Genomic DNA, 27961 nt, shown 5'->3' on the forward strand with positions numbered 1-27961 from the left:
CCTGACTGGGAGTTCTTTTCCCTGTTTTAATTTCTTTTGTAATTGCCCCCCACCACTGCAGTACAAGTGACTTCCATGTAAAACCAGTAGGAAGATTCACTGTAATCTTTTTCTGGCCTGTGATACTTCTTGCTTCTCAGATTAAAAGCAAATTGTCCAGGGATACAAGCAAAATGTTCTTTAAATCTGCAGCGAAGCAAAATAAGTTAGGTATGTAAAAAAAAAAAAAAACACCAACCAACCAAAAGGCAAGAAAATCTTCCACAGAGGAATGAGACGCTAAGGAGAGCATGTACCTTAAGTAGAAGGGAAAGAACTGCACAGACAAGTTGAATGTTTGAACTCTTAGTAAAGGAAATCTATCACTGTCATAGTTTTTGGAGGCTATCAAATGTGTGATAAGTGCACTTTGGGTAAATATCCATTAAGACAATATTTAGAACCTTCCACTCAAGAGCTGTGCAGCATTCTGTGGAAATCAGGTCTGGAGTAAAGCTTCTACTTGCCAGCTATTATAAAGAGCCACTTGCAATCTGATGATTTTTATTATGCTGTTTCATAATGATACTTGTTGATTAGGAGTGTTTTAGCAAAGAGTGATGCCACCTGTCAGTAACTCTGCATGGTGCCACTGCAGTATTCAGCCGGTTTTATTTGCAGTGCAAGTGTAAGAAGTAAATTGCTGTATTTTGAGAAATGAAATGGGATTCTTGCTGAATGAGTCCCTTGGGTGACAGTGCACCTTTGCACACACAGAAGAGAATACCTGCACTTGCAGTACTGGGCACCAGGAAGAAAGCAGGCGTGGGTGCAAACGTGTTTGCCTTCATTCCTTCTAGTTACACAAGCACAATCGCTGAACGCAACAGTTAAAGAGGCCTGAAGTGGTGGGCTGCGTTACAGGGCTCTGCAGAGCTCCGTCCAGTAAAGGGATTTGTAACTTTGGTAGAGAAATCACCTAATGAAGTATTTATTTTTTCTGTCTCCCTCCCTCAGGGAATAGACTTCCTCTGACCTCATAACATGGAGAATTTCCTTAGGCTAAATTATATGTTCCCTGTATAATTTTATTACCACCAGTGTTTCTTCTGGCTGCCTTGGGAATGCCGCTGCACGTGTTCCCTGGCGTTAGCGGAGCAGCTCCGCTGGCGGAACCAACGCTCCCTGCAGGCTCTGCAGCGCTTCGCCATGCTGGGTCAGCTCCTGAGGGTTTCTGGGAGTATCTGTTCTAAAACTCATGTACCAAAATCCTTTTCAGACGTTGGTGTGAAAAAGTTATGATTTTTCTTCCTCCGGCTGGGAGAAAGAACAGATTTATTTTTTTTATTTTTTGTTTCCCTAAGCCAGTGACTCATCAGCACTGCAGAACTGTTTACGTGTTATGTATATGCCATTACTTAGTGGTAAATAACTAAAAATGCCTTTTATTTTTCTGGGTAGAGCAACTAAGATTATTTTTGGATGAGTGATTTAAATGTGATGATGTGCGCCAGTTGCTCTGCCAGGATGATGTGACATAGGTGGTGTCCCAGGGTTTCGCCTCAGCCCACGGGGTGTAGGCAGTGTGAATGCATGACTTGCTGTAATGAGAACGCAGTCTCTATCTACCGAGTGCAGCGTTTATTGCTTTTCAGAGAAGAAAATACCATTCTCTTCATCCCATGGAAGGCTGAAGCCTTTAAGCCAGCTGACACACAGATGGGTTTCCAGTGCCAGGCGCTGCAACACGCAGTAACTCACACTGCGTTCTAACAGCTGTGGGTCACGTTTTAAAGTTAATGCCATTTTTGAGAAGTAGCTGTGGCTTCCAGTAACGTTAAATGAGAAAAGATGGACAAACCCAAAGGGAATTTTATTTCTGGTGTTACGAGCTGTTACGAATGTGACATTTATAGTCGGTCACTCCTTGCGGACGCTTCTTTTTCAGGGCAGCACCAGAGCACTTGCTTGTACAGCGCACGCAAAATCAAGGAGCCTTGCTGACGTTCTTCCTACTGCGGTCCACACCTGATCGCAGAAAGCCCTGTCTGCCTGCTCGGTCTGAGGGGGTGTGAAATGCTCTCTGGTTTAGCAAGAATCTTCTCAGTAGTGAAAAACATGATTTCAGCTTTACTCAGTCGGGCTTTTTGTATGTAAGAGAACTAATCCTCATCTTACTGAGGTCAGGGAAAAAACAGCTCACCATTTCATTGGCACAAGTTAAATGAAAATTGTAGGAATATTAATTTCTGATACTATGGAATATTTTTCTTCTTTATAAAGACATTTCTTATCCATAGGCATCTCAGTGGAAAATCACCTGAAATGAAACATGTTTTAATTAAACTTACTTTTTTCTTTATAGTCATTAATGGCCATACACCTTGTTTGCGGTTGTTGCTAGAAGTTGCAGACAACCCTGATGTGACAGACGCCAAAGGACAGTAAGTTTTCCTTGAGAATGTTGTTTTTCAGCTCTCTGATTCAAACAGTCTCAGATTTCTCGCACAAAAAGCATTTATTTGAAATACTGTATTTCTCACACTTCCTCTTACAGAATGTGGCAGAGAGTACAAAGTACACGTTCAGTTGAACTAAGCCATGTGGAAAGAATCACTCATTAATCTTAGCCTCTGCTTTATACTTAAAACAATTCTTCATAGGTGCTGAGGGCCAGATTCAATAAAAACTAACAAACTCCTGCTCCTGGGATGTTTCTGCAGAGAGTCTTTTTCTTACCAAAATGTTGCTATTTCAGGGTTTACTTGGTATATTAGGCTGGTGCAGTGGGACCCAATGTTTGTTTGAGGCAACACATGCACCTGGGATGTTCCTGCAAAAATTTCACTTCTAGTTAAATGACAGTTACAGAGGGAGAATAAAGTATATTTTTAAAGTGAAAATGTGAATCGTTTAAAAAAAACTCATTTGGGGTGCCTGGACCATATCTGACTGTATATATAGATTTAAATGGTATTAGTCTTATCTGAAAATAGGAGAACGGATCTCTATCAGAAAAAAAATCAAAGATATGTTGGTCCAGATTTCAGCTTGAATAGTATCCTCATGTCCCTTCATCCCCTGTAAGCAATTGTTCAGCACTTGCAAAAGAAGTGCTCTGCGTGGCTGTCATCTCGGTAGCTAGCAGGAGCGTTCATTCGCAGCACTTGGGCACTGTAAAGCTCCTGTGTTGCTGGAGGTGACCATAATTCTAGGTTGTTAGGAGAACAGACTGTCTTGAATGATGTTTCACTGTACGCTGCTTACAGATGTGTTTGTTTCTATTTCAGTCACAATAGTTGGTTGTTAAATGTCTTTATAATTTCATACAAAAGGCCTTCGCTTGGGTGTTATATAGATGAGTACAGGGAAAGAAGCAGGTTTGTGGGTAGGAATGGACAGGAATGCAGGGCTCCCTGATTTCTCCGGTCCTGTAAGTCAGCGTTGCAAGTAGTGTATCATTTTATAGCTGCGACTGGTTTGTTTTTGCTTTTTCCAGAACCCCGCTAATGCTTGCAGTGGCATATGGGCACATCGATGCTGTTTCTTTGTTACTTGAAAAAGAAGCATCTGTAGATGCAGCTGATCTCCTGGGATGTACAGCTTTACATCGAGGGGTGACTGACTTTTTATGATTCTTAATTATTTCTTCTACTGTGACTACAACTCACTTATAAATACAGGGATATTGAATGTAGGGAATACTGTAAATGGTTGGAAACATGACCAAGCACAGTCAGTGAGGTAAAAAGCAGGACAGATCTGCTCTCAGTAATGCTTTGCTTTTGACTTCACTTCACGTTTGCTTTAATTAATTAGCTAAAATACTCATTAGACCTTTCTTTTTCTTGGCTCTAAGCATTTTACAATAGCAATCATTATTCTTATAACTGAGCACCTTACGAATTTTGAAAATAATTTCTTTAAAAGAACTGCCCAGCAGTGTAAATAAGAAAACCTTAAATTAGAGGCAGTGAAAGTCAAGGCAGATAATCTTTTCTAGGAGTCAGCTTCTTACCCATTGGGTAAGTTGATGCAAGAGGTGACATTTATACAGAATCCTATGATAACTGCAGTGAGCAGTTTAGCTGAGGAGTCCAGCACAAGTCTGTAATAAAAGCTATAGCATAAAAATTCTCTTCTGTATTGATAGCATTATGTGAACATGCTCAAGATACCTGAGCTAACCTACGTATATGATACAGAGGTCACTGATAGTAGCTGGCTGGCCGTTAAAGCAGCTTTTCATATTTCTGGTGATACACTTCGTCTTTTTTCCCCTCAGTTCTTCTCTCAAATTGACAGATGGTTTCGAGAAGCCAGGCTCAGGTTTTCTGAACCTCACGCCTATTTCATCTGTTTCCTTAGTCTTAAACGCCTCCTTGTTTTTGTGCCTCACTTAGTGGAGTCTCTTCCACAGACTAGGAATCAATGCCTTTGGAAGACAGTACCAAATGCATTTCAGCGTATCAGTTATCATAGGTACTCATGGAAGCAAAGGAGCTTTCAGCTCTGCCTCCTGAATCCCACCCAGGCCGGTTCATGCTCACAGGCAATCAATCATATTCCATGTTTCCTGGGCAAGAGTCTGTACCATGTCAACCTCTTTACTCATTTCTTTGTTGTCAGATTATGACTGGGCACGAAGAGTGTGTTCAGATGCTGTTAGAGAAAGAAGTGTCTATTTTATGTAAAGACGCCAGGGGCAGAACCCCTCTGCACTTTGCAGCAGCTCGGGGCCACGCCACTTGGCTGAGCGAATTACTGCAGATAGCGCTGTCGGAGGAGGACTGCAGCCTGAAAGATAACCAGGGTTACACGCCGCTGCACTGGGCGTCTTACAACGGTAAGGTTCTCCCGGGGGCTTGTGCCAGGTTCGCATGTGGCCTGGCTTGCAGGGGAGCACGGTGACGAAGCAGCCTAAGGCTTGGAGAAGCTGGGCGCGCAGAGGCAGATGCTCTGCTCACTGCTCTCCGTAGCAGCACGCGCTGTGGTCACCCCTCCCTTTAGAAGCCGGGGGGACTCCAGCAATACCCCCCGGTGGCTTTGCAGCTCGTTTGCTCCCAGGCATGGGAGGCCAGGGTGAAACCTTGGGTTTACTGATGTCAGTGATGAAATGGATTTCTGTGGGGCCAGGAATGCTCCTTTGAGGTGTCACGTTATCTGTTGATGCGAGAGACCAGGTACCTAGATGGATGTTTGGAACGGAACTGATTATTCTAAACTGAATAATCTGAACTTGTTGCTTAATATAAGGATCAAGCTTCTCAGTGTCATCATTTAAGATCATCTTTGGAGATGTGTAAGGCAACGCACATAACATCACATAAAAAAGAGGCTTTTCTTCCTTTCCTCTTTTTTCAGTAAGTGCTAATATTAGCCCAAATCTATCTTGCTCCAGCTTTTAAAAAAAATATAAATAAGTAAATATGTTTGCTTATTATTTTATCACATAAGAGCTTTTATACACATTGCGTTCAGCTTTGAACTTAACATGTTCAATTCTAATCCAGATAAGCCTAATATGAATTAATTGAATTACCCACTTTGTGCAACGTTGTGAAATGTCTGATCTCTTACAGGTCATGAAAACTGCATAGAGGTACTATTGGAACAAAAATTATTCCGCAAATTCTATGGTAATAGCTTCTCTCCATTGCACTGTGCCGTGTAAGTAGAAATCTCCAGTAACAAACGCAGATGTATCGCTTTAGGATATGTCTGGGAAATACGAGCAGTACGAGAAGAAAGTGTGTTGGTTTTTTTTAAGATCATTTGCATGAGCAAAAAATTTTAAAGCTGATCATAAAATTGTACTTTGGCTGAAAAAGTGGCAGAATAAAAGAGGCTTTTTGTGTAGATTTCATACATTTAGGCTTTTTGATGCAATACTAACTTGTAATTAAATAGCTGCATTTCTGCTCCCTTTCTAGTTTCTGTTCCTTTGCGTACAATTACAGACCTGTGCCTTTTCTTCACACAGCGTGGCGCTTCGTAGCTCTCCCACTCTTAGGCCGTGGCCTGGGCTATAGTGCCTCAGCCTGTGTAATTAGGAGCTTTTTTGGTTCCTTTGAAACCCAGTGGCTGAAAGTTAATGCATTTGTCAGAATCAAGATGATTCCTTTTTAGCAACAGGAACAAAGCCTTAATGAAGAAAAGACTGGAACAACCACCTGCGCCATGCTAGAATGGCGTTCTGTGCAGGCTGTGTTTTTTCCCAGGCATCCTAGGCAGAGTGTTTTCCACTCTGATTGTCTTCACGGACTTTTTGCCTTCTGAGATAATCTTGTGTCTTGAAGGTTTGGTACTTTTGGCCAGGTCGGAGCCGAAGAGGTTGATCAGCTTTAGAGGCAGACTCTGTATCCAGAGTTCTCCTGTCACGAACATCAGAGAGGTTGGCTGTTACAGGCTGGGCGTGTATCTGAGACACCTTCCTGATTCAAATAAAGCTGTGCACTTTCGTACGGGAAGGGTTCTAATAGAGCAACATCATTAACATTTCATAACATAATTGCAAATGTGTTTTACAAAAAAAGGCAAGATTACTTCAGTACGTAGAACCCAACAAGCTTATTAAAACATGAAAGCCGTCAGAAGAGTAAGGAATTAAGCGCTGTAAAGACAAATGCAAACTCTCCTAATTCCTGCCAACAGAACAACTGTATTCTATTCTGTCTTCTATTTGAAGAATTAATGTCTTCCAGAAACAACGATGGCAGTTACTGTTGTATAGGCTTTCCTTCTACAGGCCACATCATTGGAAATTGAAAAGTAATTTGTCATGTACTGAACTTTGAAATTATAAAAAGCCTATATATTAGGGAAATAAAAGCATATAGAAAGCACTGGTTTTACTCAAAATAAAATCCTTTGTGGCTGAAATAGTATTTGAAATCTGAATTTCTAATGATGGCTTTGAAAATAATTTTTTCAATACTTATATTCTTTTAAACTAGCATGTAATTCTCAAACCCAGTACAAATGTGTGCAACTTAAAAATGCACATAAATTTAAAATGAAAACAGCTGCTAATCCAGCATGGGTGTATGTTAGTTATATGTCCAATACTGTTACCAAGCACTGTTCATTTTCATAATGAAATGAGTCAAATTAACAATAACCAGAAAAACTATTGAGTACATCCATCAAGGTGAAGTATTAAATGCCTGAGTTGGAAGAGATGTGGACTTCAGTACCTTAAACATTAGACTATAAAGCTTTCTGTAAGTAGGTGTCTATGACTGAGTGCTTTCCAGATCCAGGTGTTTGACATAGAGACTAAAGGATTTTAGGATATTAAGGTTTTAATCCTAGGTTTGTGCTGCACTTTCAATTATCTCTGTGCATAGCAAACTGCAGGATCAGCTTTGCTTTAGAGACTGAAATCCTTAGCAGCAGATGCAGTTTGGTTAAACAGACAGATGAGGAATATTTAGAAATGTGACTGAAATCATTAAGGCAAAGGTATGTTAAGGTAACTTATAAATAACCAGTAAGAATGTTGGGAAGTGAAGTAAATTAATATTGGAACTGGGAAAAGATGTAGGCTTTTTATGGTTTTGAAAATGTCTTTTTTTTTTGGCAGAATTAATGATCATGAAAACTGTGCATCACTGCTCATCGGAGCCATCGATGCCAGCATTGTCAATTGCGAAGATGACAAAGGAAGGTAATACTGTTTTAAACAAGCTGTATTTACTGAATTAATCTAGTATTTGTCATAATTCTCCCTGAACCTCTGCAATGAATTCTTCTCTGATATGGTTGAGCAAAGCCTTATCACGCCGACTCAGACAGCAGTTTGCACTGCAACAAAGTTAAGTGGTGGCTCACTTGAAGCAAGAACACTGTGAAGTGTTCCGTTTCATAGTGCATCTGGAAATAAATCCAAAATAAGTAGTATTTTGTTTGTTTAGAGCAGCTATGACTATAGGCTGTTTCCCTGAACCTGTTTTCTTTGTTAAATGTTTAAACGTGTTTGTCTTTGCTAGATGGACCGATACTGTGTACACACAGAAAAGTATTTCATTAAAAGCTTTAATGTTATGTTAGTGTTCTCAAGGCACACAGCTGAAAAGATCTATGCAGCAAAATAATGCTGATACAGCAAGAGATACGGGCTCAGCCAGATCCTTAATTTGTCGTGTTGATAATCTCCTCACTCTGTGTGTGTGTGTGTGTGTGTATATCTCTGTAAATAACATTGCTGAAATTCTAGAAACTGAATACTCATTGTTTCTGTTACTTAAAACAAATTCAAGACCCTCAGTAACAGTGACTACTTGCTGTTGTAAGGGTGAGACCGCCTCACTTCTACTGACAAGCAAAGCTGAAGTAACAGTGTGCGCTGCGTTGTGTACCCGCTACCTTTCGTCTCTGTTGATCACGCTTCAGTCCCAAAATGCCACAGCGAGGTAGTGGCTGGACACTAGTGTCTCAGTCTTGTGGAAACTGGTGACCTTCACAGTGGGTTGAATTCCTTCTGCCTCTGATAGTAATGCTGTTGTTGTCGCTTGTTGCTGCAGTATCTTTGACTATAACTTGAAATACTTTTTTGAAGTAATGAGTCTGTTCTTTTCTGATAGTTCTTCCCATCTTAGGCTTGTTAAAAAAATAAGATCAGATGACTAAGAATGAGGGATTGTACTGCTTTTCGTATTATACAGTATGCTCCGTTAAAATAAATGTGCTGCTAATAGGAGATTCTCCACAGTCTCATACCTCCACACTAGCATATCCACCTTCCGCTTCCCTGTTTTTTGAAGTTTATGTTGCACCAGGACAGAGACTGTAAATATTATTTAACTTCTTTCAGCTGCTACTACTCTAACTTTCCCCTGGCGGTAACTTTAAGTTTTGTTGGGAAGAAAAATAAGTTAAAACCGTCTTGCACTTTCAGGTTCTTGGGAAGGTAGGTAAGCAGGAGTATTGTCATCCTTGAGCAACAGCTGTGGCCACGTTGCTTTCCCCACAGAACGCCCCTTCACGCAGCAGCCTTCGCGGATCATGTGGAGTGCCTCCAGCTCCTCCTGAGCCACAGCGCACAAGTCAATGCTGCGGATCACACAGGGAAAACGCCTCTCATGATGGCAGCTCAGAACGGTCACGTAGGCGCTGTGGGTGAGTACGTCCTTGCCCCTGTGCGTCTTGAAGGGTGAGTGCCACTGCACTTACTGTCCCAAACAAGTAACGGGCTTTGTTCTGTGAGAACTAAGGAAGGAAAACAAATTGTGTGGATGTCTGTAAGGAGCTACCTTTGCATCTGTAAAAAATAGATTTTTCTTCTTCACCGTTGTTTCTCAGCAGTCACAGTGAACATTTGCAATAACAAATTTGAGTCTTATTTCCTCCTAAGGTAAAGAGCACGAAGGGAGTAGTAATTCTGTTCTCTTTGCTTCCTTGATTTTGTGGCACAGTAAAACTGCATGTGTGAAAAAAAGATTGTGTGACCTTTTTCTCTGCTCTGTTATACAAGTGCTATTGTTGAAATGGCAGCTATCAGCAACTGCTTTTTCCAGGCTAGACTATATACTATAGACATACAGATTAGGGCCATATTGACGTAAGAGAATTCCCTTTTCTCTAGCTTCAACAGCACAGACTGCACCCTAAATTCTTTGTATCCGCTTAGTCCTCTCAACGCAGGATCCACAGCTGTTCCCAGGAGAAGGTGATTCAGGCAGAACTTACTGATTCGCAAATGGGGAAGTTCACAAAGGAATTAAGATGAATAGAAGTTTGACAGTTTGGGGCACAATGAACGAGCTGTTAGCTCTGCCTTTGCTGATTAACTGCACAAGATTAGTCTGTTCTCATTCATTATTTTCAGTTCCTGTTCATAAAGCTTAGGTTGATTAAAGGTTCATAAAGCTTAATTGATTAGCACGTATGCATGCATATACCGAAATAGTAATTTTTTCCTCTGTTTTCATATGTTCATCTGCCCATTGGGTTTGTTCATTGATCTGTGTTCTATACCTCAGACTTTTTGGTGAACATTGCCAAGGCTGACCTGACATTAAAAGATAAGGAGTTGAATACATCTTTGCACTTGGCTAGCAGTAAAGTAAGTCAAAGAGCTCTGTGTGCTTCTCACCGCAGTGTGTCTGTATGCACATGTGTGTTTATGCTCCTAAATTGTTTTCTGCAATGGAAGTGTGGCGGTCAAACTTGTGGTGAGGAAGGGAACGTTGTTCCAAGCTTTTTCTCAGGTCTGTTTCAAAGTTTTGTAAATTGAAAAATACGGATGCTTCTTACGACAACATAAATGTAAGGAGGTGACCTAAGAGAAGTAATGGAAAACCCTTTAACATTTTACCAAATAATGTCACTGTAAAGTAGCTTAACATAGGTTCAGTGGCAAAGAAAAAAAAAGGTATTTATTCTTTTTTATTAATATTATTCTCCAGTTTCTGTGGAAGAAACCCAACATTTTCCCTTACCAGAGCAGCAGTAGAACCAGAGGCATTGATTAGATTGGTGGTGGTGGCTTTTCCCACCCTTTCTTTGTCTGAATTCCAGTTGCTACTGCTGTTCCTGGCAGCAAAAATGCCCGTGGGACTGCCTCTCCTGGGCCTTTTCTTTTGCTCCTGTCCCCAGGCTGTATTCCTGGGTGACAGTATTACCCCAGTTTCTGCCGACGCATGAGCCTGGCTGAGCTCTCAAGGCCCTGCAGGCAGCTGTTCACCTGCCGGGGCGGTGGGCTCAGCACCTGCGACTTGCTGTGCTGAAACAGTGTCAGAAATGAGGCCTGGGTCTGTGTTACTGCCAAAGCTTCATGGGTAGAGCCCTCACACTGAAGGGGTTTTGTAGTAGCTCTTTAATAATTCAGAAAGGCCATTTAAAGACCCAGAAAGTATAGTATTCGTTCCTGACATTAAGCCATCTCTTTCTATGTTGCTATGAGGCTCTAATAAATAATCCATTCAGCGCTTTCTCAAGAGAAATAGTTGTCTTCTCTGAAAGGTGAGGACGTGAATTCATATATAATGAATGAAGGGCTGAAAGACAGATGAATGCCTAAATTTCTAAATGTGCTAAAGCATCCTACCAGTGGTGGTTCATAAATGGTATTTCAAGGCTCCTACTGTTCACTTACTACACATCCTTACAGAACATGCCACTCCGTTAATATTTCAAATTGAGTTACTCAATTTCATTTTTAGATGTAACATTTATTTTGCTGCAATTTCAAACTCCTCAGCAAATTAACACTATTTGTTTTTCTCCCTCAATGACAGGGTCATGAAAAATGTGCCTTGTTAATACTTGACAAGATACAAGAACAGAGCCTTATTAATGCAAAAAATAATGCATTGCAGACGTAAGTATAGCCTGCTCCTCTTAAGTTCAGTTGAATTACCAGAAAATTCCAATTTAGCATTTTAAATTCATGTCTTGGATACTTTTATAGAACAAAAAAGTTAATTTCTGGGGGTTTTGAGTGCTTGCCCTTGAAGAGGTTTGTATTGTATTTTCACTTTTAATTTTGATTTCTTTGATGCCAATTCTATCCATGGTCTGTTGGAAAAATTATATGAGGTCATTTATTTGAAGACCGTATCAAAATGTCTATTAATCATGTGAATGCCTAAGTATACCTCTGGCATTTCCTAGCATTTTGAGCTTCACCTTAAGTCTAAATAATTTATTTAGACTTAAGGTGATACATTTAATTTTCCTGGGTTTTTTTACATGATATTTTATGTGCAGCTTCTGTCCGTACCATACATTATAAGCAGAGTTAGACCCATCGATATTCTTACTTCAGCTGCAAGCATTTTATGGTATGGGGAAATCCCACAGTAGGAGATTCAGCCGCGAGTTCAGGTGGCAGGTCACCTAGAGCTTGCAGAAGGATTTGTTTAATCCTGGCCCTTTTTTCCCCCCCTTCTGATATGAAATTGTTTTTCCTGTCCCACTAGCTGCCCCCAGACAGTCACACCGGGGGGTGTTGGCTCAGGAAAGGGGCAGACCAGCGGTTATTTGTAACTTCCAGCTGCTCAGCAGTAACCGAGATTAGCAATCGAGTATTCAAGGGTAAAAAGGCAATACAATGATTTTGAACAGTCTGTAGTAGCCAGAATGAATGATGGAACAAAGGCATTTCTTCACTCTTAGATTCATTTTCCTTTTAAATGTCAGCTGTGTGCTGCAAACAGTGGAAATAGGATAGCTTTTTAAAGAAATCCTTTAGAGTGGGAAGTACTAAGTGATCTTTGTGTATGTAAAAGTAATTATATTTGTCTTGCACACGTTTTATAGGTGTGGATCATGACAATTATTTTAAAGGCTGTAATATAATGTAATGTCTACAATATAATTGTAACAATCCAAAGAAGGAAAACATTTTTTCAGATGCTTGGTATGCATTAAGCATTTCCCAACTTTTTTTGAAAGTCTGAATTTAGTTGGTGTATTTTTGTAGACCTCTCCATATTGCTGCACGAAATGGCTTAAAGATGGTGGTTGAAGAGTTGCTAGCCAAAGGGGCATGTGTCTTAGCAGTAGATGAAAATGGTGAGTAAAATAATATGCTTTGACAATCTTCAGTAGGACCCAACAGGTAATTTTACAACAGACCGAAGCAATAGACTTAAAAGCTGGTGATAGATATCGGTGCTTTTATCCTTTCAAGAACAGTGAGCTGTGTGAGTACCTATTAAAAAAAAAAAGAAAGATACTATTTATTTTTCTTTAGTATAAAAATGTATTCTAAACATCACAGCAGTCCCTTTTACTGTTCATTTTGCATGTACTGTCAACAGCTAGTCTTTTTTAATGCTTGAGTGCAGTGGTAACTTGAATTTCCTAAACATGCAAGTGGCACCGGATAATTCTGACGCCTTGCAGAAGAATTAAGGATTATGCATTCAATCAGCGCATGTTTTAATGGGTAGGAAGAAAACCATCAACATATGTTTGATTGTGTCCTAGTTCATTCTGAGATCAAAGCTTGTGCTTACCATTTGCCTGACCTAATCCAAGATGCAAGTAAATTACTGTTGCCTCGTAAAATACATGATTAGTTAATAAATCTGATAATTTTGTTTCAGATCTCAATGGAGTCCTTCCCTAAACATTATAAAGCCCGTAGAGGGCTGTGCTTCTATAATTAATGTTTTCAAAACTGTCTTCCTGAAATAAGCTGGTCTTTCTTACAATACTGACTTCATGGCATTAATGTAACAATTCGGTACCTCCCTCTTCCCATATCCGTAAAGTAACAATAATTATACTCACCCATCATAGCAAGACATTTGAGATCTATGGATGAAAAGAACTGAGTGGTGAGTATTTGCTGTTACCCAGATGCTACCTAGATATACTTGCATGAATGAGTTCCACTGAAGTCATCTGGCCCCAACCTCATTTTAGAGATAGGGGACAGAAAAATGAACCCGACTAACTTCTAACCACAGTTTTTATCATTAAAACTGTACATACAGATCCAGCTAATTTGCATGTATGTCACTAATGAAAATTAGGTTTGAATTTTATACACATTTAATTTTGGAGGGGGAAAACTGCATATGCAGTTTAAAAGAGAGAAGTGTAAGTACAATCTTAGCGTAAGTACAGCTCTAAAGAATATTCGTGCTTGGAACTCAGTGGAAGAGGAAACTCCATTGAGGGTATGCGTTCACTGCAGTCAGTGCTTAAGCGTGGGTAGCTTGCTACAAAACCGTACTCACGTTTGTCCGCCAGCCTCACCTGTGCTGCAGGTGTTCCCAGCTTGCTTGAGGCAGTAGGGTGTCGGTAGTGCTCATGGCTGCAGCTTACTCTTGCTGCAGCACTTAACGTTTAGCCGTCTGGAAAAAAATCTGTTGGCTCCTAGCATACAGGAGGATTTGTTGGAAAGTGCTGCAGGGCTACACAGCAGCCTGCAAAATGTGTCGATAGCGAGTGTAATCAGCATACCGGTTTCCAAGGTGTGTATACGTGAAGAGCTGCTGTAGGGGCAGCGCTTGGGCCGGAGCCAAGTTAAACTGCAGCGAAGACAAACTTGTACTAGCTCCCCAGTTCTTTGTTTTACTGACATCTGTACAATATTAACTTTGTATTTAAAGTGTATGCCATGCTTTCTGAATACAGTCATTATTCTTCTAACATAACATAAATTTGAGTAACTAAACATCCACGTAGTCGTACCTGCTATACATGTACCACATGCACAGGTCTAATTCTTTTCCCTTATAATTTAATTGCTAAATAAACTGCTTTCTGAGTTGAGTAGGTACTCAACGGGTCAGTCTTTAAAATCATTTGCTTTTTACTTCAAAACATTTTTAAACTAATATCTTTCACGTTCTTATGAAAGTCATTGCTCTCAGAATGAGACTCGTTGATGCGCACAGAAACTGAAGCCAGTTTCTGCCCCTGTTGCTGTACTCCGTGTCCTGTACTCATTGTACCGTCTGTGCTGTAGACCCATGTTTAGCCAGAGCTTTTATTCATATCGTGAAGTCTGTTTGCTGCCTGATTTTACAAACATAGTGCTTGTTGTGGTCACAGTGATTTAAATGCTCCATATAGTTTGTATTCTCCTGGCATGTCTAATTTAAAATTAGTAACATACCCCTGTTGCCTGGCATGCTCGTAACTGAACATACATCTCCCGCTTACGACGTCACCTAGAGATGTATATGAGGAATGCTCAGTGCCATTCTCAGTACCCTTAGTACTAACCATTGCCTTGTCTGCATTTGTGCCCAGGTCATACGCCAGCCCTGGCTTGCGCTCCTAACAAAGACGTGGCTGACTGCCTGGCACTCATTTTGGCTACCATGATGCCTTTTTCTCCCTCCAGTTCAATGACGGCTTTCAACTTCGTTTGTTTTAAAAAAGACAATTTGGGCAGGACACATCTCTGCGATGGCTCCAGTATGGGTAGCATTAACTCTTACAATAAGCCCTTGAGTAATAACGTAGGAACAGAGGATGGGTACAATGAAAATGATTCGGATTCTGAAACATTTTGACTTTTTGGTATTCAGAAACTTCTTTTAATTATTATTTCATGTCAGCTTTATTTTTGTCTTTTTAAACAGCTTAAATCCCACAGCTATGTTCTTAACTATTATTCTTGACAAGTAGGTATTGAAAGATTTGTAGAGTTGCCGAAAATCGAGCCTTTAAACAACAAAGTTAGAGGGGTTTACTGGAACATATTCCCATTAATGTTCTGCAGCTTTTCAGCTCTCTGATGTTTTCTTCAGGCCCTAAGTGCCCCTGTGGAAAGTCTCTACCTCTTATTTTAAGTAGAAGAAGAGAAAATGCCTTTTTTCTTTTTGACAGCACAAATAAACAGGGAACTGTTTGTAAAAAGTTCTTAAACGTTTTAGCTGTACCTTTAGCACACAAACATATTCCCAGTGTAGCCTTTGTAGATTTGAGCATCACCCCTTTCCTGTTTGTCCGTTTCCTGCTTCCAGGGGCTCTGATAATTAGATGATTTTTGGTTTTTTTTTTACACAAACCAAAGGTAAAGTTGTAAATCTTAAAACTGCCTGTATTACTTTTCTGCAGGAAATGAAACCTTTCACATTCTGTGTGTATTAAGCACTTAAACGTACAGAAGGCACTTTTTACAGTTCTTAGTTGCAGCACACAGTTAGAAAAATATACTTACTAACTCTTAAGGCCAAATTCTACTTGTCTCACCATATTTTCCCATGGATGTTAGTGGAACCACTTGTGTAAAATGAGTATCACTTGGCCCTTAAATTTTTTTTTTTTTCAATTCAGCACAAACATGTACAGTTTATTTGCACTACAGAATTAGGGTCATTAGATGTTTCTGTCACCTGAGCCGTTAATGATGAATCTAGCACCAGGAAAAAAAAAAGGGGGTGGGGTAGGGTGGGGAGGGAGGAAATCAGGTGTAGACAAAGGTGTATGTAAAAGTTTATAATGACTTGCCAACTTAAATGGATTGTTTTTTTCCTCTTCTATGCTGAAATAATTTATTTTTACTGTAAACAGTATCAAGTTTTAAAATACTTTTGCCAGTGTTTGGATTAACAGAGCAAAGGTAAAGCAATGAAAGCAGAACACCAAAAGTTGAAATACCAAACACCAGAAAACATAGCAGTGTGATCAGAGATACATGCTAAAAAAGCCTGTTGTCACCAGCTTTTAAAGCAATGTCAACTTTGTGAATATGTTTACTCCTTCTGCCAAAGTTTCTAGGTCAAATGGACCACGACCCTCGCCTGCAACAGATATACAAAAGGAAGAATGACACTTTCTAAACAAAACCAAACAAAAATATAAACAAAAAGTTATCATGAACTAACCAGCTGTACCAAGAGGACCAAAATGCTTCAGTAGTTAAATGGAAGACTTTGCTACTTTTATTTTTTTCTTCAAATGTGAGTGACATAATGAAGTAGTTTTTCTAAACCATAAAAATATAAACTTTTGAGGTAATGAGTAGTCTCGAGCAAATTTTACATTTTATGACGCAGGTTTCAAGTTGACATTTGTAACTGATGATGTATTGACCACAGTTTTGGTTTTTTCCAGACTAAAGAACATGTTCATATACCTTTAATGTAAATGTGTTTATATTTATTTGAAATGAAACAAATGCCCAGGAAAAATAACTATGGCTTGTTCTCCTAGTTAGCATTTGTGTGTACTATTTGGCATGATGTGAAATGAAATGTGAATCTAGGCAAGAGTGATGGCCTGAGTAGAGAAAGGAAGGGCTGATGCACTTTGGGAGAGTGCCCACCTTCTTGTACAGAACGCAAAGATTAAGTCCACAGGCTATGGTGGTAAAAAGCAGAAAGCAAAACACCTTCCCTCATGTAAGTGCATAAGAAAGGGCTGCAGCCCCTGTGCAGCCACAGTAAAGAGGGGAGAAGGTCGTACAGCACAGGGTCAAGGTGTGCAGGTTCCTGTGGTTCACGCTCAGGCTGCCTGCAGGCCTGCATCTGTGCTGTGCGGGGAGGATGAGATGAGCTTCTCCTCAGTGCACGCCTTGGGCAGGGTAAATGAAAAGTAAGGATTTTTATTTTAGTTGCAGTTTTTAGCCGTGTTCCACTGTATTGTTAAAAATCTGTTGGCAGATTCCAGTTCTTTAATTAAGAAAATATTTATGTATCAAGTTTATTTTGCCTTGCTAAAATTAAATATTTTTTTCCTTGAGCGTTAACAGATTTCCAAAGTTTTTTTAAAAAAATAATAATCACAAGGGAGAGTCTCTGTAAAAGTGAACGTTTCTTTTCCCTCAGCTCTGTATTTCTGCAGTAGAATGACAGAGCACCTGAAACCCTGGTTTTCTTCTCAGAAATAGCACAGAATAACGTTTTTATGATTGAATTTTCTTAACGTTTTTGCTTTTAAGGGTTGCAGAATAGCAATAACCACCTTACTTTAAGCACTGAAAATAAGAGAGATCACTTGTTGAAAGTTTTCAGTGGCGTCTGTTCAGAAATGAATAGAAATCCAAAATTTTTTCTTTGTTTTATGTTGAATTATGTCATTGAAAACAAATAAACAAATGGGAAGGAGCTGCCACCTGTCTTAACAGCAGGATCATCCTTTTGGTGTTATTTTAACCAGAGATGTAGGCAGGCTCCTTGGCAGTATTAAGTTTCACCCTGAAACAAAGAAAGTTACGCTATCCTATGGGAAGCTGCTTTCATTAGGAGAAAACCAGTCCTCTCCACAAAGAGGATGCTGTATTATTTTAAGCAGCTATTAAAAAAAAAAAAAATCAGTATTTTCACTTGCTAACACAGAGTTACTGAAAATTCTTCTGTATATTTGCAATACCTTGTAACTCTGGAAATCGTGTAGTGCAGTAACTACTGCCTCTTACATAGGTGGTTACTGAATTACTTTGATCCTGCTTTTGATTCTAGGAACCAAATCCAAACTTCATCGATTAAACTTTTCTGTAAACTAACAATGATGTAAATATGCAATGTTCCAAAAAAATCATAGAAATATATGATTTGTTGGTGTCTTAAGGGCATTGTGAAAGTCACGTTTGGAGTGTGCTGTATTTAGGAGGAAAACTGTCATGAGCAAGACACTTGGAAGTACTCGGTATTGGCCTATCCCACATCTCATATGAATTACCAGAATCCCTTTTCCTTTTTTTTTGTATGCTAGTACATTAATCTGCAATATAGTTTATCACTTGTAGAAAACAAATTCGAAATTTAGGGCAGGTATTTAAGCATGGGAATAATTTTACTCTTGTAAATAATCACCTTGCCTTTCTGCGGACTCTTTGCGAGAGTAGAGTTAATCGTATATAGTTGTTGCACTTAACCCTGGATCCTGCAATTTACCGTGGCCAACTTCTGTGTCTGCACCAAGCAGAGGGTGTTCAGGAGGGGCAGCTGTCTGCCCAAGTGCGTTAGCAGGATCGGTCCATCCCGTATTTTAACCACAGTGGCAGGTGGAATCCATAGCAGGATGGGGTCCCAAGTCTCTCTCATAAATACTGAGTTACAACCTCCAGACTGCCTGAAATTGCTGTGAAATAGCTCAGGGGATTTCTGTTCATCGCTACTAAAAGGGCACCATAATGTGTTTGGTACTTTTACGCAGTAAACAACTGCCAGATTATTGAATTAGAACAAACACATGAAATGAATTGTTTATCCATTGTACTGTTGAGAAACTTGGTTATGTATCTTGAGGATGATTTTAAAAAAAATAATTGTGACTTTTATTCTTAGTCATGTAAGAAATATTAGAGTGCCTTTTTATATTTGTGTATTATGGAAATGTTTTGTGAAACCGTCTTTTTTTCCCTTTTTTTTTTTTTTCATTTGAGTGTTACAAAAGCAATATATTACCAGTAAATTTTCATTTCAGACCTTCCTTGAATGTATAAAGTGTTTCTTCTTTTCATATGTCTACCTGCATTGAAATGAAAATTAATATGCTAAATTTCTATAGGAATAATGTATAATTTTTGCAGTGCTGAAAATGCTTTCTTATCACACAAAAAGTAAACCTTAGGTCAGTGTTATAGGAAAGGGCGTTTTAAACTAGTGACAATCCGAGTGTGTGTATAAAATGTAATTTTATGCGTTTCTTATGCAGTGATCTACATATTAAAGCCAATATCTTATGTTTTGTAGGTTTTGTCTTATATTTTATGCTTTAGCATGTGCAATATATCTTTACAAACCATGGTGATACGAATCTGGTGCCAGTGTTATATTTTGCATAACATTTGTAATAAACAATATAAAAATATTGTTTGATGGTTTCAGTGGGGTTTTGTCGATATTGTTTTGGTTTTGTAAATTGCAGTTTAAGGACTTGGGTAAATGTCTCATATGAAATGAGACAAAAAAAAAAAAAAAGAAAAACAAGACTTAATTCAGTGAATGACTTGGACTTCAACCTGAATCTTCTCAAGCACAGTTTAGTAATTTTTTCAACTACTGAATGCTGTATTAATGTAATGAAGAACCCTAACTGTAAACTACAATTGCAATGCATTCAGATGGTTATTTTTACAAATAAAAATGGTACAAATACTGTTGGAAAGCTGAGTAAATTTTGTTTCTTTTAAAGGAGGGGTAAAGGCTTCTGAAGTATTTAGCAGTGAAGACCATGAAAATGCAACTATATGTATTTCTGCTTTGTACTTCCCTCTCATGTAATTAACCCTTGTCTTAGCAGCTGATGACAGTATCACTTCCTCTGTCGATCAAAAAAAAAAAAGATGTTTTTTATGTCAGTTATTAAATATTTTACTATTATTTTTCGCTGATGATCAGCAGCGTGCGTGCCGCGCACCGGGCCGCATAGCGGTCCCGTGGTGTCTAACGGCAATAAAAGATGGGAAGTTGTTAAAAGTGCTTAATTAAAGGAAACAAACAAACCCCCCCAAAAGACCCACTGTCAACATCGGCTTTTGCGTGCTGAGTGCTTAGAAACCTTAAGGCCGTTTTGATGACACCGCTGGCGGGCCGGGAGCCGGGCGAGCGCCGCAGCCCGCGCATTCACCTCAGCGGCCCGGCTCCTGCCCGCCCGGCGAGGGGCCGAGCGCCGTCGCCCCTCCTGCGGCTGAGCAGGCGCACCGCCGCGACGACGAGCTGACCTCCCTCTCATGGCAGCGCCGGCAAGCTGCCGGCCGGAGGGAGCCTGCCGGTCGCCCCCTGACCTCCCCGCAATGGCTCCCGCGACATGGCGGACGGCCCTCCCTCAGCCTCGCCTTGCCAATATGGCGGCCGCCCTCCCTCCGCTGCCGGCGGCGGCCAGGTGGTGCCGCCCGCCCCGCCCCGCCCCCGGGCGGTGGCGCCGCCCGCCCCGCCGTGCCTGTGTGCGCCGAGAGGCAGCGGGGGACGGGCGGCTCCGCGCTGCGCTGCGCTCCGCACCTGGGCGCGGCGGGGTGCCATGGTGGCGGCGCTTTTCTGCGGGGCGCTGGCGGCGCTGGTGCTGCTCGGGGTGCGGGACGTGCTGTTCCTCTACGAGGAGAACCGGTGCAGCATGACCTACATGTACGAGTACCCCGAGTACCTGGTGAGTGCGGCGCGCCGAGGGAGCGGGCGGCGCTGTAACAGGTGGGAGAGCCCGCCGCTGAGGGAGCGGCCGCGGCCGCCAGCCGCTTCCTGAGGCGCAGCCCTGCGGCGGCTCCACTCCGGCGGCCCGGCCCGGCCCGGCGCGGCTCTCCTCCGACGGCCCGGCTGCCCTCGGCCCCGCTACCGGGGAGGGCAGGCAGCCCCGGCCGCGCTCAGCCGCGGAGAACTGCCACACAGGTGGTCCCGGCCGCTCCCCGAACTTGTGAGGTAGCTAACTTGCTGAGGTGGCCTCTGCGTAACAGCAAGCTGGAAACGGGGTAAAAATAGCTGTGGTCGATCTGAGGGGTCTGTGCATGTGGGAAAACGCGCTGCTTTGGCTGCATCACGTAGGCGTGCACCTTGGGTGGCTGCGGAAGGGAGAAGTTGGCTACCTGCGAAGTGATGAGGGGTTTGGCACTGCCACCTGTGCGAAGGGACAACGAGCAGTAAAGCTTCCCATTCTCTGACAGGTAAACGCCTGTTGTAGTACTGGGAAAACCTGTCAAAAGCTCACCCGAGCTGTTGCAGAGGAAGAGGCCAGGCCAGGTTCTCTGACAGCACCGTGGGTGCCCGGGAGCTTGAGTCTTGTGCTTGGTCCTTTTTCAGGGTGCAAAGCAACTGCTGTGCCCAAAAAAGTGAACAGCTGAGATTCAAACACCAGTGTATTTCTTGCACTGGTGAACCCGCAGCGCAAGGGCCTCCCTGTGAGCTCTTGTAGGTGGCACATCCGCAGCCGTCGGCAGAGCCTGCGGGTCTCTCTGAAGTCCCTCCTTTGCTAACGAAGCCTCTCGGAAACTGCTTGATCAGTTGATCTCGGAATACCTTGGATCAGTTTGAGAGAGAGGACTGCTGATGGAACTGTCATTTTCCAGGCACAGTATTACGGCTTAAGAGCAGGAGGATGTACATATGTGAGTGCATGTAGGTTCGCTGCTAATGCCGCTGTTGTGGGAAAACAATTTCTCTTTTTAATAGTTGTGCTTACTACGGGATTTTCTGTCCTATTGAAAGCATCCCAAAGCATGATTTGTTGTCTCCTAAACATCAGTTTAGCATCATCTGGGATATAATTTATGTTAGAAAAAATGTGAAGTATTCTAAATAATACTGTGGTCTGAAGTAGGTTGCAAACTGGTTCACACAGTAAAGAAGATCTTAAACCTTAGTACCTAAACTGGTAACGAAGCAGAAAGTTAATTTTTGGATCTATTAACCTTCATTTGCTAACACTGACATGGATATGTTAGCCTACAAAAGAGAGCCTTGGTGTAGTTACAAGTGTTGTTTTGTCAGTGCTGTAGAACAAAATCGTTTAAGCAGTTCCAAATACTATGCGCTAATTTTTCAGATCACCTAGCAGCCAAAACCTCCTTCATCTTCAATCTGAAGCCAGCCAACAGAAAGTTACTAGCAAAATCTGTCTAACGTTATTGGTAGTTGCTTGAAATTCTTATCTGCCCCCACACATCTTTTGTATTTACTGGTTACGTCGCGGCTTAAATTCTAAGCGTCTTCAGGTACTTGTTGTGGCAGTAGGAGATGTGAGGCTTAAGGGTAAGCGGTAGTTCCACACAGGAGATGCAGGTTGGGGCTGGCAGCACTCCCTCTCGTCCATCTCTGCTGATGAATAATCACTTTTACTGTGTGGAAAGCAGTACTTCTGGGGTGGGAGAAATTATTAATTTGTCTGCTTTTGCTAAGGCATTATACTTTTCAAGTACCTCTTTATTGTTGAGAGGCTGCTTGTTTAATTTTTAATGTCTTTGTAATGATGACATTGGTACGAGAATCACAAGGTAGGAATTTCGGGTCCTCCCGGGTTGGGTGTCATGTTACAAACAAATAATGATTTGAGCAATTAAACATGAGAAGTTTAATTTCTTTTGTGTCTAACAGGGTGGGTTAGTTCACAGTCAAGTTAATGCTAAGTAATGGAATTGGTTTGCTTTTTTTTTTTCTTTTTTTGCACTTAATCATCTTTGGGGTTTTTTTGCATGTATTGCAGAATTGCACTATTTGAATTTTACCTACCCTTGTCCTGTTCAGCTGTGCTTCGTAAGGGATTCACAAGTTAGTAATAATGAGAACTTTTCATAAGCCTCATTTCTTTGGGAACCAGGGTGAAAAATGAAGCCTGTTTGACATTGTAAAAAGTTAATATAGCTCACTACAACCAATTATGTAAGCAGTGTCTTGGGAATTCATAATTTAAATCCACTGTCATGGAATGTGAACATCTGTTTTCCTTTTGAGTTAAGCATTGCTGTTTTGTTATAATGTTTGAGCGTTGTGATTGACTGAATAAAACCAGTATTTTGGTAGTACAGTTCTTATGGATTGTGTAGTTTTTTGCTTTCAACGTGGACCCAAAGAAGGGCAGCTTGTTAATTTTATGTTCTGTAAAAGTGGTTGCAAGAATAGTGAACCAGGAAGATACCATGGAAGGACAGCTGATGTGGTCCATCAGGAAGTTATATAAACATATCTTGGTGGCATTCTGAGTTTAGTAATGGACACTGATTAATTTAACATTTTTTTCACAGATTTTTGAAAAAAACTTTGAAAAAGGAGCAGTAGAAAGGGACAGTTAGGTCAGTGAAGTTGGGAAGGCGAGATGTTGGAGAAAAGGGAAGGAACATGGAAACAATGATCTGAAGACATAAGGCCTGAACAAAGCTTAACTGTTCTTTTGTTCACAGTGAAGGAATTGGAACACACTCTGTCTGCCTCTAGTATGTGTATTTTGTTATAATATATAATATTATAAAAATATAATACCTATTTATATGTATTATATAAAATACATTTTAAATCTATTTATCAAGCATCATAAGAAGAGGTTGCCAATAACCAATATGGCAATTTGAAGGCAAAGGGAGAAAGGAAATATTCCTTGGGCAAGTGTGTTTTGGCAGGAAATTAAAGCTAAATTGCCTTTACTCTAGATTGGTTTGAGAGAAACAACTGAAATATCCAAAACAAAGATGCTTTGATTTTGAGAAAGCAATTAAGAGTGATTTTAGAGAAGATTTCTGATGCAAACCTGAGTTTAGTTTTGATCTTATTGTGTAAAATGAAGTGTTTCCTTAAAATATAAACTACACCTTAATAATTTTATTTTTTTATTGTCTTATTTATCTCTGAATTGTCATAAAATAAGCAATGAAATGTTAGAACAAGTGTATTCACATTCATAGACATTTTAAAAATTTATGTCTTAGAAACTCAAAATTATTAACCAGCCAGCCTCCATGTAGAAGCTAATTAAACGTTTTCATACTTACAGTCTATTTAGTTTAAACCAGTGGCATATGGCTCTCAGAGTCATCACTTACTGGTCTAAGACTTAACCATCACCTAGCCCTCAGGTTCAAAGCGATTTTGTTCTTTCCTCTTTGGGAATTCATAATCCTATGATTATGTTATGGGATAGGTGAGGTGGTCAGTTGTTTGCTTCTTTGTTTTAGTACAAGAAATACGGCCTTCTTTAAGACGACAGTTGACTGTGTAAATTGGATCCTGAGTTGTTACAAAACCAGGTGGTTCATCACTAGGCCACAAAACCAACTCTAAAAACAGCAAGAAAAAAGCCCCCAAAGTATCATGGGTTTATTTTTTCTGATGAGCCGTATTAAGGTGGTTACTACTATTGTTTAAATTCCCATTGCAGGTTTCAACTCTGTAAAAATCACCTAAGAGAACTCGCGTTGCATCTGTAACTTACCCTGACATGGTAGTTGTCATCTGACCGTCACCTACATAACTGTGTTCTTGAGATTTAGCTTTGGCATCAGGTGTGGTAACACATCCTTGTTCCGAGTTAAATGGTATTGGAAAGGATTCCAGAGCTGTTAAGGAGCATTTGGAATAATTAGGATCACTCAGGTGCCCCAGTTTCTGGTCTCAAATTCTCGTGACCTGGGAGAAGTGGGTTGGGCCGTACCTTTTCCTTTTCCTTTTTCCTCCTCTGTAGTGTAAGTCTGGATTTAGTTGATGAATGTGCAACTTTAAAAGATACATAGTTGCACTCAGTTGCAGTTTGTTTCAAAGCCAGTTAATAGCTGTTTCAAGTAAGTGTAGCCACTAAGTATGCATGGTAATACCTACTTAAACAAAATACTTGATACTTTATTTTTAATTATTTTTTTAAGCAAACCCCCGTTTTTCACTCTGTAGACATAATTATATGACTGTAATTTAATAGGTAAAACATAAGCCAGATCATTTAAACGACTGGATAGCCACTGTATCTTCTTGTTTGCAACAGTATAAGCAAGATATTTGTTTTCTCTTAAACTTTTCAACAGAAAATAAAATTACCCAAGAAAATAGCCAGACGATACCCAGCATATGAGCTCTATCTCTATGGAGAAGGGAACTATGCCGAAGAAAACAAAAATCTCCTATTGACAGGAATTCCAGTTCTCTTTCTTCCTGGGAATGCTGGCAGTTACAAACAAGGTAAGCATTTAGTTAAGTTACAGGGATGTTACAAACAGCTCTTGTGTTTATACTTCAGCTGGTGGCAAGAAGTTTTCTGTTTGAAATAGTATCAACAAGAGTCACAATGACTGACAATATTATGGTGTAGATATCCTTTTAAGTCCATGGTTAATTTCAAGCAGTCAAAATACATTCTTTTTGTTTGAAATCTGTTGAACAGTTCAGCTATAATATTTTTCTGGAGTGAGACTTTAACTTTTGATAGCCAGAAACAGTACAGTTTAGGCCATACTATGGCAGCACTGCACCCTTGCTGTATTTTTGATTGCAAACATCTAGTTGGTTTTGATTTGAACAACGTTTAGTGCAGTTATGCCAAATAACACGAGACCTGAATTTGATTAGAAGAAACTGCACAAGCTACCATCTGTGAAGTAATTACGTCTTATAGAAATAAGCATCATCTTATGGCTTGCCCTGTAGCTTCATTAATTCCTACTTTTTCATGTAGTGGTGTTTTTCCCTTAAGGTCATCTTCCCACTTGACACATAGCCTGCTTTGTTTTCCAGGTTATTCCCTCTTAAACTTCTAGGCTCCAAATGAAAATAAGTAATGGTTTTAAAGTGTTATTATTTTTCATTGTAAATACTGAAGTTAGTGGTTTGATGAACATGAGGTATTATGTTTAAGTGTTTATGCAAGTATCCGGTATTCCTTCCAGGCTGGGTTTGTCAGGCAGTGATTTTTGCTCTCTAAAATGTGCTTGAAACAGTAATACTCCACGATGTGAACAAAATTGATTTGTATGCACGGGGAAAACCACCGCAGTCTAAACCCTGATGTCTCACTGTGATAATTTTTCCTTATCTTTTTACTAAACTTGATGATTAAATTATCTCAGAGAACCTTTACAAAGCTGTTTTCTTTGAGGACATACTCATTTAGCTTATAACAAAATAAAATATTTTACCAACTCATGCTTCCAGAAAACCCCTACAGATTTTCAGGCTCAATAGCATCCAAAAAAGATTACCAACTCAATGATTATGAGAGATGCCATATGGACTTTTGTAATTGTGCAAATCTGTGAATTCATGCTCTGTCTAAAACAATGGCAGTACATTGTTATGGGGAAATAAAATGATACCTTCAGGGCATGTTAGGAATCAAAAGGGAGTATCTGAAGAAAAACTTAAACTAAGTGAGTAGAAGTACTACCTGCTGTGGATATGATGTGCTGCTTAAGATCAGTAAAAATTTAAATATTTATTTGAGAAATTGATTTAGGGAAACTGGCAATAAGTAATATGTGCCTTTCTCAAAATCTTTGTGAAAATGTTCAGCCTTAATCAGTGGCTCAGAATAGTTTTTGGTTTGTTGTGGAATTTATGGAAATTCATATTGTGTTTAGAATTTACTGTGGGATAACACACTTTCATTCTGATACCTAGATGAACAGAGAAGGTGTTGCTATTGTTATTTTCTTACTTGTTTAAAATAAATCCATGTTTGCTGAGCAAGGAAGACAGAAGTTCTGTTGCTGCCTTTGCTGGGCTTGTTATTTTCATAGAATCATTTAGGCTGGAAAGGACCTATAAGATCATTGAATCCAGCCATCAACCTAAAACTTGCCAAGCCCACCACTAAACCACGGCTATAAGCACCACATCTATGTACTGTTTAAATGCCTCCAGGGATGGTGACTGCACCACTTCCCTGTCAGGGCAGCCTGTTACAGTGCTTGACAACCATTTCAGTGAAGATTTTTTTTTTTTTTTCCTAGTATCCAGTCTAAAACTCTCCTGACTTAACTTGAGTCCATTTCTTGGAAGAAAAGACTGATACCCACTGCACTACAACTTCCTTTCAGGAGATTTTGATGTGTTAGAAACACTATTGAAACATGTTAATTCATCAGCTTTCACGGGCATGAAAATGAACCTTTTAAAATGTACAAAATTCAGACTTTGAGTAAAGGATGTACTGGTGTCGTTGTTGGAAATGAACCCGAGACTGGGAGAATTGAGAGCCTGAGTTCAACTTAGGTGTCTGTCACATGCTTGTCTTGCGATCTTTGGCAATGTTCTTGTTCTCTTTACCATGACCTCCAAGATGTAAAGTTGTGATAAGATACTTGATCTTTTAAGTACTGTTTAGGTCTTTTCAAACCATTATGAATGCGTTCTTACCACTTACTAGCTTTAGATAGAATTGGTGAAATTAGATTTACAGTTTTCATCATGGTGATAATACCTGCTTGGGTGTTCGAACGTATAAAGTATTTCATAAATGTTATTTTCCTATTTTACAAGCTTCACTGAAAACTGCTTGGTGTGTTAATTTCTGTCACATACTTGTCCGGAAGGAGAATTTTGCAGGCTGCAGATCTCACACTGTTGCACTCTGGAAGAATCTTGCTCCTGTGTGCTGGATTTGGGCAGACCTTTCTGGTGACCATTAGCTGTTTTATATACTCGCTTTTGGGACTTTGCCTTTTATTTTCTTTTTCTCCTGCCATGCTTTTCCATTTGCAGCCATTGCTGTTCCTATCCTGCCATGTCTCCATGGAAACTCAGGGACAATTCTGCACTCGGAAGGCTGTAATAAGTAGCAGCCGAGGTTAGATGGAGAAGAGAGGTCAGAAGCAAGACCGTGTAAATACAAGATTTTCTCCCTCAAGGTTTCAGGTGGAAAAGTGTCTTTTAGGGTTTGGTATTTGGTTTATATACATATCTTGGTGGTATTTGGGAATGTTGTTTGAGAGTTGATGATCTTTAAAGGAATTTTGGGAAAGCCTAGCAGTAGCAATGCCTCTGGAGTTGAAGTCAAGAATGGTCGTTTTGCCGCCTTGTCCTGGTGGCGGTAAGAAGGTGCAAATGAGCTGAGGAAAGCAGCCCTCAGACGGAGGAACATAATCCTTGATCTTGTATAAGTTTGTTTCTGACATAAAATATCTCTGTAGTCAGCGGTAAGCTAGGTCGTGTGGTTAACTGCTGTT

The 27961-nt window shown here is 40.2% G+C and overlaps 2 protein-coding genes across 6 annotated transcripts in view; both read left to right on the forward strand.

The window, feature by feature from the left end:
- The window catches only part of ANKRD44 (ankyrin repeat domain 44), a 143657-nt gene extending 124451 nt beyond the window's left edge, over nt 1-19206 (forward strand). For 3 of the 4 annotated variants that reach the window (XM_080399356.1, XM_080399354.1, XM_080399355.1), the window contains 10 exons: nt 2345-2423; nt 3479-3596; nt 4609-4825; nt 5562-5649; nt 7565-7648; nt 8954-9099; nt 9963-10045; nt 11220-11302; nt 12407-12498; nt 14695-19206. In XM_080399356.1, coding sequence (XP_080255482.1) covers nt 2345-2423; nt 3479-3596; nt 4609-4825; nt 5562-5649; nt 7565-7648; nt 8954-9099; nt 9963-10045; nt 11220-11302; nt 12407-12498; nt 14695-14960 — 1256 coding nt within the window. In that variant the 3' untranslated portion in view covers nt 14961-19206. The remainder of the gene's footprint in view (nt 1-2344; nt 2424-3478; nt 3597-4608; nt 4826-5561; nt 5650-7564; nt 7649-8953; nt 9100-9962; nt 10046-11219; nt 11303-12406; nt 12499-14694) is intronic. The other variant, XM_080399357.1, reaches the window with a different exon arrangement.
- A 423-nt stretch (nt 19207-19629) lies between these two features.
- The window catches only part of PGAP1 (post-GPI attachment to proteins inositol deacylase 1), a 38894-nt gene continuing 30562 nt past the window's right edge, over nt 19630-27961 (forward strand). For both annotated transcript variants that reach the window (XM_080399358.1, XM_080399359.1), the window contains exons 1-2: nt 19630-20481; nt 24827-24980. In XM_080399358.1, coding sequence (XP_080255484.1) covers nt 20146-20481; nt 24827-24980 — 490 coding nt within the window. In that variant the 5' untranslated portion in view covers nt 19630-20145. The remainder of the gene's footprint in view (nt 20482-24826; nt 24981-27961) is intronic.

The sequence above is a fragment of the Falco punctatus genome, assembly GCF_963210335.1.
Source record: "Falco punctatus genome assembly, chromosome: 8".
Lineage (NCBI taxonomy): Eukaryota > Metazoa > Chordata > Aves > Falconiformes > Falconidae > Falco > Falco punctatus.